Source organism: Atractosteus spatula, chromosome 2, assembly GCF_055471065.1.
Source record: "Atractosteus spatula isolate fAtrSpa1 chromosome 2, fAtrSpa1.hap1, whole genome shotgun sequence".
Classification (NCBI taxonomy): Eukaryota; Metazoa; Chordata; class Actinopteri; order Semionotiformes; family Lepisosteidae; genus Atractosteus; species Atractosteus spatula.
This window is the reverse complement of record NC_142707.1, coordinates 45,205,601-45,218,304: the sequence shown is the minus strand read 5'-3', so window position 1 is coordinate 45,218,304 and position 12,704 is coordinate 45,205,601. Positions and strand designations below refer to the sequence as shown.

At 37.5% G+C, this 12,704-nt stretch overlaps 1 protein-coding gene across 4 annotated transcripts in view; it reads left to right on the top strand.

Moving 5' to 3' along the window:
- The window catches only part of scml4 (Scm polycomb group protein like 4), a 70,285-nt gene extending 58,050 nt beyond the window's left edge, over positions 1-12,235 (top strand). For 3 of the 4 annotated variants that reach the window (XM_088932030.1, XM_088932057.1, XM_088932049.1), the window contains 3 exons: positions 5,117-5,323; positions 5,871-6,016; positions 6,868-12,235. In XM_088932030.1, coding sequence (XP_088788156.1) covers positions 5,117-5,323; positions 5,871-6,016; positions 6,868-6,993 — 479 coding nt within the window. In that variant the 3' untranslated portion in view covers positions 6,994-12,235. The remainder of the gene's footprint in view (positions 1-5,116; positions 5,324-5,870; positions 6,017-6,867) is intronic. The other variant, XM_088932040.1, reaches the window with a different exon arrangement.
- Positions 12,236-12,704: the final 469 nt, after the last annotated feature.

The following is a 12,704-nucleotide window of genomic DNA, read 5'->3' as shown; positions in this document are numbered from 1 at the left end:
TAGTTCATTAAGGTAATTTTGTGTTCCTAAACAAATCTAGGTTTGCTTCAGCAAAGGGTTCTGAATACTATTCTTTCACGTTAATTATTTTTGTTTCTGGATTTGAATGTGTGGAGTAGGTTATGTATTTAACAAATATTAATTGCTTCTTCAAGGTCTTATAACTACTTTAGAGCAACAAAATGTGAAAGCTGTGCAAGGGTGTGAATACTTTTGCAAGACACTATATAAAAGCGTTTCTTTTTTTTTGGTGAAGAAGAAATTCAGAAATTCAGAAAAAATATTTTTGTTTTCAATCTTTTATTGGGTGGAAAGACAAAAATGTAGCTGTAAGGTAGAAAGCCTGCCTTATTTATTATGTGTGAGGAAATAATCAAAATCACAAAATAAAGGATGAAGCACTGCTTTTAGTTACTAACTGGACATCTTTCAGTCCCTCACTGTACACACCAGGCAACTAAGCTGCTTACCAGCTTTCCTGTCACAGTCTCTCTCTATCACGATTCTTGTCTCAAAACGTTTTCCAAAAGACAACTCTGTCACAAAGACTTACAGTTCCCCTCAAAGTCCTTCCACAGCTCATTCATGGGCTCCTTCTCCCACTGCTGCAATCCTCTACAGTGGATCACCAGGTGGCAGATGCAGAGTGACCACTGAAAGCCACTGTTTCCTGGTTTGTAAATCACCTGACCAATCGTCTTCCCCCAACTGGGCAGCAGGTCATTCGTCACAACCTCCTGGGAATGCAAGTGAGACAGGAACTGTCATCCCCATACAGTGTAACCCACCACAGCCAAAGCATTCACTACATCACCCATAGTCCAATTGACACTTTTTAAAAGGATTTAGAACTGTATTTAGAAATCAATTCACTTCCTTCTTAAATAAATGTCATGTTAATTCAAAACATTAGTCACACTTAAAATGAATAGCACGTACGCATACTTTCAGAGAGCACGAATTATTTAACTTTTCAATTAGGCAGCAATGCATAATGCTGTGACCTAATGACTACTTGTATTTACTGACATTTAAATTGAACGTAAAATGGAAGAATATAATTTGTTTTATTACTGTCATGCTATATTCAGAGTTATTCAGTCACTTCCTGGTAAAAGAAATTGATTAAGATGTACCATATCCTGAGAATATTATGACTTTTTTTAACTTTATCTTCTATCTTCTGGCCTCTCTTCTGCCTCATTCTGTGAGTCCATGCTCTCAGGCCCAGGCGATTAGAATTTTCACACATTCTACCAAATTGATTTACAACCTGTTATATCTGTTTCGGAAAGCTTTTGGAAAACGTGAGTTGTTATTCTTTAGATGATTGTCCTTATTCTATAAAAAAAAACTTTTTGTTCTGCTTGAAATAGAAGAAATAAAAACAAGTGACTCACCTGTTTACTGCTACACTTTTGTATCAAATAAGGGGTTATTGTAACTTTTTTTTTTCAGTGACTCGCAGAATAAAACATAATAGCAAGAAACAATTCATTTCCCAATTTATTAATAGAAGACAAAAACGGATTTTCCTGCCAACGTCTGCTTGACTGATCATTGTGAAACCAATACTTAATCTTCACTTTCATCAAAAAGAATTGTGTTAAACAATAGGAACCTCGTGTTGTGCACTTCAGTAGATTACTGTTCTTTTCATATGCAGCTGTTATTTTATTCTACTTGTTGTCATTATACTGTATATAGCACAACTGGAGTAATACTGGTTGGGGAATAATTAAGTGTCACTAAAACAGAAAATGCCAAACTTTTCTCATCACATTGCCGGCAATATAGACAATACTTATTCAGACATATTCATAATTTCATTGTATTTTAAAGGATTAATTCTACACTCAGGGTGATGGAAGTACTGGAGAGCCACAGAGATTTGTGCAAGGTCCATTGTTTTCTCTAATTTATATCAATGATCCGGACTCTGGTATTAAGTCTGCATATTATGCCAGAAAAGGAGAATTGGCAAACGCTGCAGAATCTGAAAATGTAAACTCAAGAAAACTTCACTTTTAAATTCTAGACTGGGCAAACACTTTGCCGATAATGTATGTAATGTAGACAAATGCAGCATCGTATCTTGTGGCTTTGATTGTCTCCAAAAACAGGTTTTACTCCCTGAAGCCAGGAGAGGAAAGGGTGACATTGGTTGGAAGCAAGTTACCAACAAAATTGAAAGAGGTCTTTATAGTTCATTAATACTTAATCTGAAGCTCAGGAAGAAGAAACATTGAAATACGGAAAAATAACTGAAGCTAGTTTGACAGGACATGGCAGCCGCATCTCTGACTTTGTTTGCTACAGTAAAACTGTGCAGTAGATGTAGTCTCTGTGTTTCCAGTCTCCCTGTACACAGTGTGTGCCATGTTAGTGGTGTGAGCAATTTGCAGCTGAGCTCAGAGGACGGGGTGCTGCCAGATGATGCTTCAAGGTATTCAGAAGCCCCAGCGTCTGGTTGCTGTGGTGATATAGTCACACGCAGGTAAACTTCCTGTGCACATGAGCCCCGCAGTGATCTCCCCGGAGTACACACTGAAACCACCCCACTCCAGGCAGAATCAGGTCTGAGAGGCACACTGCTTTTGTGGCTTGTCGTAGACAAGGTATTATCACCACCTTTTTATTTTATATTGGGGTTTAACGGGCTTGGGTAGCTGATACTGGGGAACATGTCGAATGCATACAGCTTAAAGCACACAGGAATGAGTGTTTGCCTTTTGTGACGTTGATAGGGCTGCATTTTGTGTCCTTTTTAGTTACTGCAGCACCCATAGCTCTCTGAAAAAGAGGAGGGAATTAATGACATTTGAGTTTTAGATTTGCTCGGCCCTTCTCTCTATACGTTCTGTTTTGCAATCAAGTTGAGTCTTTCAGTTGGATTGTTTTAATCTTCTGTGTTTTTAGACTGCTTTTGAAATTGGTAGTATATGCCGTGTCCGATCACCTGTCTTTGCAGATAAACATTCTGGGTGAAGCATACCAAAAAGGTCTTCTGATTGCCTATATTTTGGGCACCTTGGGGATATTGTAATAAGGACCCACTAATGAAAAAAGTCCATTACATTTATTTCCCAAAGGTGGATAACAATTACATTTTTACAGATTCTTATAACAGGTTTCTGAAAATTCTATATAAATCCTGCACTTCTTATAAAATGATTTGTTATAAAAAAAATGGTCATTAATAAATATCTGCCAGTATTCTCTTATGAGATTCCATAAAGGAATTCTGCTCCAACAAATGGCATAATCAAAAAAGATGCATTTTTTGTCAGTACAGTGATAGCAGTTCCCATTTCTTCTGGTACACCAACATATTAATGATATATGCTTCTGAATTATGTCTATTTGAAAAATTCCAGTACAAATGGCTCTATAATTTTGCTCTGCCTCGAATGTTCACTGATACTATATATCCAGACCAGTGCACTTTGTCTGCTTGCTAACAGTCTTTTGAGCAGCAGAGAAGGTAATTACGGGCTTTAGCATTTATATATCAGAAATAGGAATGCACCCAAATGTTATGAAATATTAATAAAGCTTTAATGAAAAGATGCACTAAAATGACACTTTGTTGAGACTTGCAGTGGCATGGACATTAACAGTACTGAAATGCCAGCATTGTGGTAGCTGATGCTGCCTTGCTCTGTGGCCGATTATGCCTGTTCAGTGATTAATAATCTCACAACATCATACACGTTATTGGCTTGCTTTATGGGGTCCATAAAAAGTGCTCTGTCTTGTTGGAGACAAGAAGGCGGCGTCTAGCATCAATGGTTTAGATGCGTTGGTAATTGCCTCTGGATCTTCGTATCTATGATTTGATTTGGCAGTATTTCTGAAGAGAGCAGCAGTTTTTCATTTTACAAGCTGTTTGCATTCACAGTAAGTTTGGACCCTGATCTTTCTGGTTGCATAAAAACATCTGTTGAGGACAATTAGATCCCAATTGCTTACTCGCTCCTCTGAAATTACCTTTGTGATGCATGTAATCTCATGGAAAAATGGGGAAGTGGTTCTTAAAGTTTGGCTAGACCTTACCACAAGAGATCAATTTTATAATCTTTAATATGTGTTGCAAAAAATGCCTTTTTTCCTAAGTCTTTTTCAGCACAAACGCACTTCCAGTGTAGTTGTCTGTGGGGAAACTGAAATCCCTGTCTTGATCCCTGTCTACGCTTACAGAGAGAATTACCCCTTAGGAGCAGGACCAGTATCTGCTCTATTTTGCTTTTTACCACAGAGTTTATCTAATGAAGAGTAGTTTGGTAACAATTATTTTTGGAACCTTCTTAGTGTTCTATATGTTTACCTGCTACCTGGATATGGACTAATCCAAGTCACATTGCATGTGATTGTTGTTTTCTGTTTTCCATTTAAATCATTAATTTTCTTTCATTTGATCATCACAAATGAAAGAAAACTAAATCAGGTTTCACTTCTTGTATGCTGTGTGCAGAGAGGGGAAAAAACAAAATTGCTTACAGTCATAGTCTTAATTTAGACAGTTCAAGTCAATGATTATTGCTCATTTAATAGCATTCACAGGCTTTATGAATACAGTTTTCCTTATTGTCCTAGAAAATGTGTTATAACAACATTCAGTATTCACAATATTCAACATTCTGGACCTAGAGCATTTCTTTGTTGTGTATCTGTTTGTGTGATCTAGTAGTACTGTTATTTTTTTAACATTGTTATTTTTGTTTTACAAATATGCCCCTGAAAAGATCCTTAAGAAATTGAAGGTTCTTTTTTTTTCACCTGTAAGTAAATGATATAAGATCTGAGGCAGCCCAAAACAATTACTCCAGTTTGTTCCATGACACATTATACCCAGGATGTATTCTTCTGACTATGAGGGTGTTTTACTAAACTGAATTCCTGTCAGCTGGCAGCCCAGCTTTCCAGTCCTAAGTAAATAAATAACTGGAAGTTCTTCACACTCCAAAAGGCATCGCAAGGTCAGCCTTCCAGATTTTGTCTGCTGGAGAAATTGTCTGATGGGTTTTGAGGCAAACCTGCAATTTATTATCTCTGCTGGAGCCGATCTCTGTTAACATTCAGAGCCTTGTTATTTTTTCTTTCTGTTCCCAAACAGCCGAGACTTCAATGCCCGAAGATTACCTTGTTGACCCCATAGATTCAAAGCGGTACTCGGTGGACCCCAGCGACTCTGCGTTTAACTCCATGAGCTCTCCCTATCCGCCCAAGCCCTCCTATGGCTATCGCTCTTGCCAGCAGTTTTCCGGAGGCCCGTGCAGGCAGACGTCCAGCCCTAGCACCTTCCAGGAAGGAAACAGAAGTGGTAATAATGGAACCGGGGTGTGCACAGGCACTGTTGTAGAACAGTCACTGCAAGTGTCGTCTTCATCAAGACCAACAAAATGAATCGCAAACGTTTAATAAATCAGTATCGCCAAAATCGATTAAATCAGCATTCTCTGGCTTGGAGGAGCACTGTACTTGTAAAAGAAAGGAAACCTTCAATGCAGCTTACTTCAGATGATGTAGATTACTTGACATATGAAGTCTCAGTTGTGCTGACAGACGTTTTCTGTTAAGAAGCAGCCATGTAAAAGCCTGTTTTATGCCGTTTGTATGTGATTTTGTAGGATACGAGTCTGGTCACAGCTCATTCTGAATGTAATGTTTCTCAAACTAAGGTTTGAGATTTAAAAGTCATTCGATCTTTCCATCTTTACTGTTCGTACTGCTTGTGTTACATATGTAATATTTTGCTACAATGCAACCTTCTCCCATACCCTGGAAAATCGTTTCGATCACCAAACTGGGCAGTTGAATGGGAGTGTGCGCGAGTGAGGGTGAGACTCAGGCCCCTTGTCTTTGCTCAGCCTACAGTCCGTCTCCAGAGACGCAGGAGTCCAAGCCCCCACCCAGCAAGGACCCCTCCACCTGGACCGTGGACGACGTGGTGTGGTTTGTGAAGGACGCAGACCCTCACGCTCTGGGGCCGCACGTAGAAGTCTTCAGGAAACACGTAGGTTGGCCCGAGCTCAACTTTCAAAGTGGTGATGGAGTCATACTCTTTCAAGACAGGACTGTACTCCACTTTCCCGTTGTGTGACAGCCTTCCCTCTCCAGCCAGCCCTAGGGATCACATTCCTGAAAAACCTGCGGTGGGGAAATACTTATGGATAGGGGAAACTGGGGGTTCGCTTCCCACTAACTGTATTCTACTCCTTATTGTCTCATATAGCTTGTAGCTTTCGCCTTAGAAATTACAGACACCGTATACAACAACCTGACCTCTAACTAACCTCGTGAAAGTTATTTACCTGGCTGGCGAGGGAAGCCTGTGTTCACTACAGACGTTATTGATATTCACAGTGTTGCTTTTTTTAAAGCCTTTTTATTTGTAATATAATTGTTTTTCTTTTTGGTGAATTATTGATTTTTGTATTTCATTAATTGAACATTAATTGATTTCGTTGCTTTGAACGACACATTATCAATTTATGGTGCATTTAATAACAGTGATGTGCAGTCACTGATTTTCTACAGAAGCCCCTAAACTGTCAAAAACTAAAGTAGCTCTCACAGTTTTCACTTAGCTGACTGGAAGTATGCATTCCCTCCCTTAAGCAGAAACTGAATCTGTCTTTATGCGTTTTGGAGCTTTGTCTGTGCAGCTCTGCAAGACTGAAAGCTTCTTCCTGCATCATTAGTCTTTTTAAGGTCTTGTTTCAAAAAGGAGACATTCGGGGAGCTTTTCATACCAATGTTAGGTTCTTAGTTTTTGTGTTTATTCTAAACTGTTGTTCCTTAAAGAACTAAAAACTGCTGTGTTAGACTCTTACTCAGGGGCTGTGTTTGCCTGTTTTGTTACAGGAGATAGATGGTTACGCTCTGCTCCTTCTGAAGAGTGACATGATAATGAAATACCTGGGACTGAAGCTGGGGCCAGCGTTGAAGCTCTGTTACCACATAGATAAACTAAAACAGGCCAAATTCTGAAGGCTCCTCACCAAACCTCTAGCTGATTGCATTAAACAACGGGGTAATGCAATTTTACAGTATTTCTGTTAAAAAAACAGTTTTACTATAATTTGTAGAAAGTGTTAAGTTTTTTTTCATTCGGGAACAGTTGTAGCCACCTAAAGAGGCGCAGGCTTGTGAAAGTATTTGCCTGTGGGTCACTAACTGGCCTGTGAGGATGAGTCAGTTCTGTGTGCTGCGCTACGCTCCTGTACAGCTGATACCTTATTTCTTTAAGTAGGACAATGTGTTAAAGTTCAAGCAGGTGCCATTGGTGAAAATGCCTTTCCATGAAATCACAGAAGCATAATTGGTTAATGAGAAAAGACGGGATTAAATGGAAATGAAACAGTTGGAGAAAATATCATTGCTCGCCAAATAAACCGCCTTTCTTTCCCAGTTCAAGAAGATTAATGTGGAATTGACGTACCGTATGAGCTTTGCCAACTGTAGGTCTTCTTTCTGCCTGCTGGAGCTAAAAAACAGACTAAGGTGCCCTGCTGTGCATGGGAATTCAAGGGTGACTTGGTCCATCATCTACCCAGTAATGAACGGAGAAATGGAGCTGCAACAACCAGGTACAACTTTCCTGCAATTCAAGGGAAACCCTCAAGCTGCCTGTCTCTAGGTCACCAGCAAAGATCAGAAACGTGGTGCCTCTACACTTCAAATGACTCCTCTGATCACATATTTCACCATGAATGGTGTACACTGTCATTTGATCCAGTTAATTTCCAGAAGACATGTCCTGAGGCGTAATGAAGATGAACGAAAATATAATACCCTTGACACCTGCTGAAGATAACAATTCAAATCTCACACAGACATATTTTTTTATTATACAAATCATCCAGGTACTGTATGTTTCCACGTACCTGTTTCACGTTGACCAGGTAATGCTGGGATTTTTAATCTACATTGGTAACAGACTTTGTATATGTAACAAGCTTTTGGTGAGCCAAACTTAATTAACAATTATAGCACATACTTCGGCTCTGGCCTGATGACACTGATGATATGTACAATTCCAGAGATAAGAAATATTAAGGTTCATTCTCTGGCCTGAATAAAATTCAGAACACCTCTGTAGCTTGTTGACTGATGACTTTTCAAATTTCACAAATTGTGTACAGTTAAAACCTATTATCACCCAACATGAGGCAAATAGTAATCCTGTAATTAAATGCATATAATGTTTTTTAGTTTGATTTGTAGGTAGGGCATATAGATTTGCGTTTTATTGTTTTTTGTACCATAGACAGATTTTTAGGATTTACAATCAAACAGTAGAAGATGAACTCATTCAGGAAAAGTTGCAATTTTTTAATTAATTTCCCTACTACAATCACACTCCTTCCTTTTTTGCATTTAAATTGTGATGGGGAACAGCATTTTATAAGCCGGTTTTTTTAGCTATATACAGTATATATGAGCTTGGTGTTTTATATGTATCTGAGTAAATTGCAATTGTAAATAATGTCATTTTAAATGAAGTTAGTAATGTATGTTAAAATATAAGACATGGTACTGTCACATACGTTTTGGCCGATGTTACCTGATTTTGTTATTTTTTAAGCATCAGTATATTTAGAAATTACAGTAAAATGTGAGCAATCGAAAAAAAAAGTTGTAAACAGCTGTTAATTGCTTTGCTGTCATAAACATTCCAGCTTGAGTCATTGTGGCTACTTCTACCTGTCTCCTGTAGTGTTCTGAAGATCTCACTTATGCATCTAAAAGGAAGCCTTTGCTTTGGCTTCCTTTAACACTATTATTTCAGTAATATGGCCATCAATAAGGCAGAGTTTCATCTCAATGCTGAAACCATTACCGCTTCCAGCTAGCTTTAAAAGCAGAGGCACTTAGTGCCAGACACTTGAGTAAAGAAAACTCTTCAGCATTTTTTTTAAAATACCACTGTCACAATACTTGATTTGAAATGGCCTTTTCATACAAATGTCATTCTGAGAACATTCAGCTTTGATTGTGTGTGTGTATTGCATTTATGTATTTTTTTAATAATACGTGTATCTGAATGCTGCTTTTATGATACTAGATATAACCCAAGTCACAAGATATCAAACAGAAGTTTATTATTGCGATTCTGAGAAGCTCTGGTGCAAACAAAATGTACCAGGATGGCTGCTACTGGATCATTTCATGTTGGTGCTAACTTCAAATACTTTTAGTTTGCATTGGTGTTGTGAAAATCGGTGATTTAACGCAAGAACTTAAGTCCTGCTTCACTTTGGCGAGACTTAAACTGACAGAGCATTAGATCTGATGAATGAAGCATTACACTTTATCTTGACACTTCAACCTTGTTTTGGACACAATCAAGAAGCACTTCTTTCTGCATTCATTCAAGTTAAGCAGACAGATTACCTTTGACTTGATTTATGTATCAGACAAGGACGCACAGTGTTTGACAGGGTGCAAAATCTGGAATAAAACAATTTTCCAAGACAACGATAAATCAAAGAGATTCCTTTTTACTTCTTCGGTTTTCTTGACTGTAGCCCGTCATTCTAACACTGAGGTCCTAATGGTAAAGATTTATTAAATTATCAGCATTATTATTATTGCTGCTGTTATTACTATTATTTACCTTTTCCTGCCTCAACTGTGATCAGAGCCGTATTATTAAGATAGATTGACTGGGTTTGGCCACCCAGACAGTGATGTATTTACTGAATTTGTCTATTAATCTGCTCTGACATGTTACATTGACTAACACAAGTGTTTTAAGCCCAGCTATTGATCTGCCTTCAAAACTCATTCTTGATTTAATTTATTAGCCTGTGAGTTGATAAGGTTTTAAATAACCAGGTATAATGGCTGTTTTTTCAGGCTTAGGGTTTAGGTTTTGTTCACAGAGTCATTGTGATTTGGTACCCACATAAAGTTAACATGGTTTTATCGTGTGGTGTTTCTTGGACTCCTGCTGAAAGGTGTTGCCTTGCTGGTTTCCACGAGTAGCTACTGAAGAGAGCAAATGTACAGTACTGCTTGCAAACTGAGTGCAGACTGGACTGTTGCAGTATAAAGGTGATGTACAATACATAGAAATAAAAACAGGATTGCCTTCAGCAGAATGATATTTTGTTGTAGATAATGTATAATTGTTGATAATTGCCTTCGGAGGAAAGATTTCATGTTATTTATTTTTTAATTGACACCAGTTAGAGATACAGATTTGTATTTCATAGTATTCCAAAACAGAACTTTCTGACAACTTTTCTTTACTGCCCAAAACATGAATCTGTCTTTCGCATTCTGAAGTGCTTTTACTGAAGTGACTGTCCTACACTGATAAAGATAAAATCATTTGGACAGTATTATTAAAAAAACTATTAATGAACAACTGTAATAATTCAGGTGGGTAGCTGCATAGTCATCATGCATAGTCTAAAAAGGAACAAGGTAATAGGTTATTCCATGCTGAAAAGAGAAGAGCGAAAACACAACGTTTCAGGTGTGAGCTTGTTAGCCAAGTGGTCTTTCCTACATTTGCGTGGCCTGTTAATGCTTCATTTTAAACCACAAGGTCCTATAGCTGTTAGAAATTAAAATATAAAAACTGACGAAAGAGTTCATATATTTTTGCAAATTAGAACTTGAAACTTGCGCCTTGGATACACTCAGGTGTGATTTGGAGTTTGGAATGTAAAAGCTGAAAGTAAAATTTGTGAAAGTAAATTACTTGAAATATTAAGATTTATTTTTAATGTTAATGATATGTTTGTGATTATCAGAGGCAGCTTAGGAGTAACACACCTGGGCCACAAGAAGAAAGCCTTTTATTGAACAGCTTAATTGTTAGTTTTTTCACTAATGAATTTTGTGATTTTTTAAAAAGAGAGCAGTTTAATCTTACCCCAGTCAATAGGGAAATGGGTTATTGTGAGAAAAATGAGGTTATCTGTATTAAATCCAGCTAAAGATATTTTGAGTTTAATTTTATACATTGATATCAGAAGCTTTGGGTGTATAATAGAGGAAATCTGTGCAGATGTACAGTATTCCAGAAAAAAAGCAGGAGAAGCTCTCCTCCAAGAGGGGTGATGGGATCCAGTTTTGTTGAGACAGGCGTGGTTGATGCGCTGTCGTCAGAAGATCAGCGCTTTTGTTTTCAGGCCAAGGCTTGAACGTACTCTAAAACTGTTCTATATAAAGCACTCCTGCGAGCACAGCAGACTATTAATTTGACAGATTAGAGTAAACTGACATTCCAAATTAAAATGATTAACATTTGTATTAGAACAGTGCTGCAGTGTGCTACTGTATACACAGTAAATATGATACAGTACTGCTGCAGTTGAAGCTGTTATTAGTGAATTTATGTAATTTTGGAAATAGTTTATTTTTAAATCTATTTGATTTAAATAGAATCCAGAAGTACACAACAGTCTGCCTGCAGTTACAAGTTTTGTGGTTTGGATTCCCTCCAACAAAATGAGAAATAATCACACTCACATGACTGAAATTCTGCCATCTTTTTCTACTCAATGTATTCACCCTGGATCCTTTTTTTTCTCTTTGCCAGTAATTATTGTGTTTATTTATTGGAAGACAGACATTTATTGGCTGATTTCAGAGTTTTGTGTATTGTAATCGTCTCATAATATTTTCATCTGACTAAAAACGGTAAACTGTAGTGGCTTGAATCATATTGTGGCCTCAACTGGCTAAGTCTATCCCTTATCATTAAGTGAATACCAACATAAAATCCAGTTTGTTATGAATACATTTTGAAATTTCCCTTTGGTTGAACAAAGAGAAGGTCATTATTAGGTGTTTTTATAAAACATTTTTGTTACCTCTCATTACTCATTCATTTAAGAAAAGACCACATGACCTACAGTTGTATCATTAATGCAAAGTGTAGTTACACTGGATTCTCCTGCCCATTCCCAGTGTAATGACACAGAGGTCTGCAATCAGTAGTTAAGAGCAGTGCGTAAAAGGGCAGATCTAAAAAATATGCCAGGTAGTTGAATATTTTTGTCTTTGAGAGCAATATTTTTATTTTTTTTTTTACCAGGTGAAGTGATTGGCTTTTTATTGGCTGCTTGAGTCTTTGATTTTGTAACCATTTTTCCCCACCATGATTTTTCTTTTCATTTCCGAAGCACATTGTTCTGTAAAGTGGTGTTTGGTGACGTATGTTTCAAAGGTTGCACAACATGTAAACTGCTTCAATAAAAAGAATCTTACTGTATATGAACGTTTTGTAGTCTTCACTTCACATCCTCAACACACAAGGTGAAAGATTGAAAAAAGCACTGGATATCACAGTACTTTGTGAATCAGTGTTACACAACATCGTCTTCAAAAGCCTCTTTCCAAATGGAAACAAGGTTCCAGATAGAATCTACCAGTGTTTTCTCGTGTTAAATCATATACTTTAGAGACTGTGCACAAGAATGTCAATGGCTTGGCAAGATACACAAACCCTTGTGATGCTTAGAATAAAATCAGGTGGAGTGTCAGGTGTATGCTGGAATTATTTTTGCTACCATCTGCCATACTTTTAGGGAAGTGTTTTATCTTACCAGAGTACAATTATACAGGAATGCTGTATGAATCCTAACCTTGCAGTGCAAAGTATATAGGTCTGTGAACTAGACTATAGTGTACATCACCCAAGTTCAGGAATAAATGTGGAGATTCAGTATATTTTTAATTAT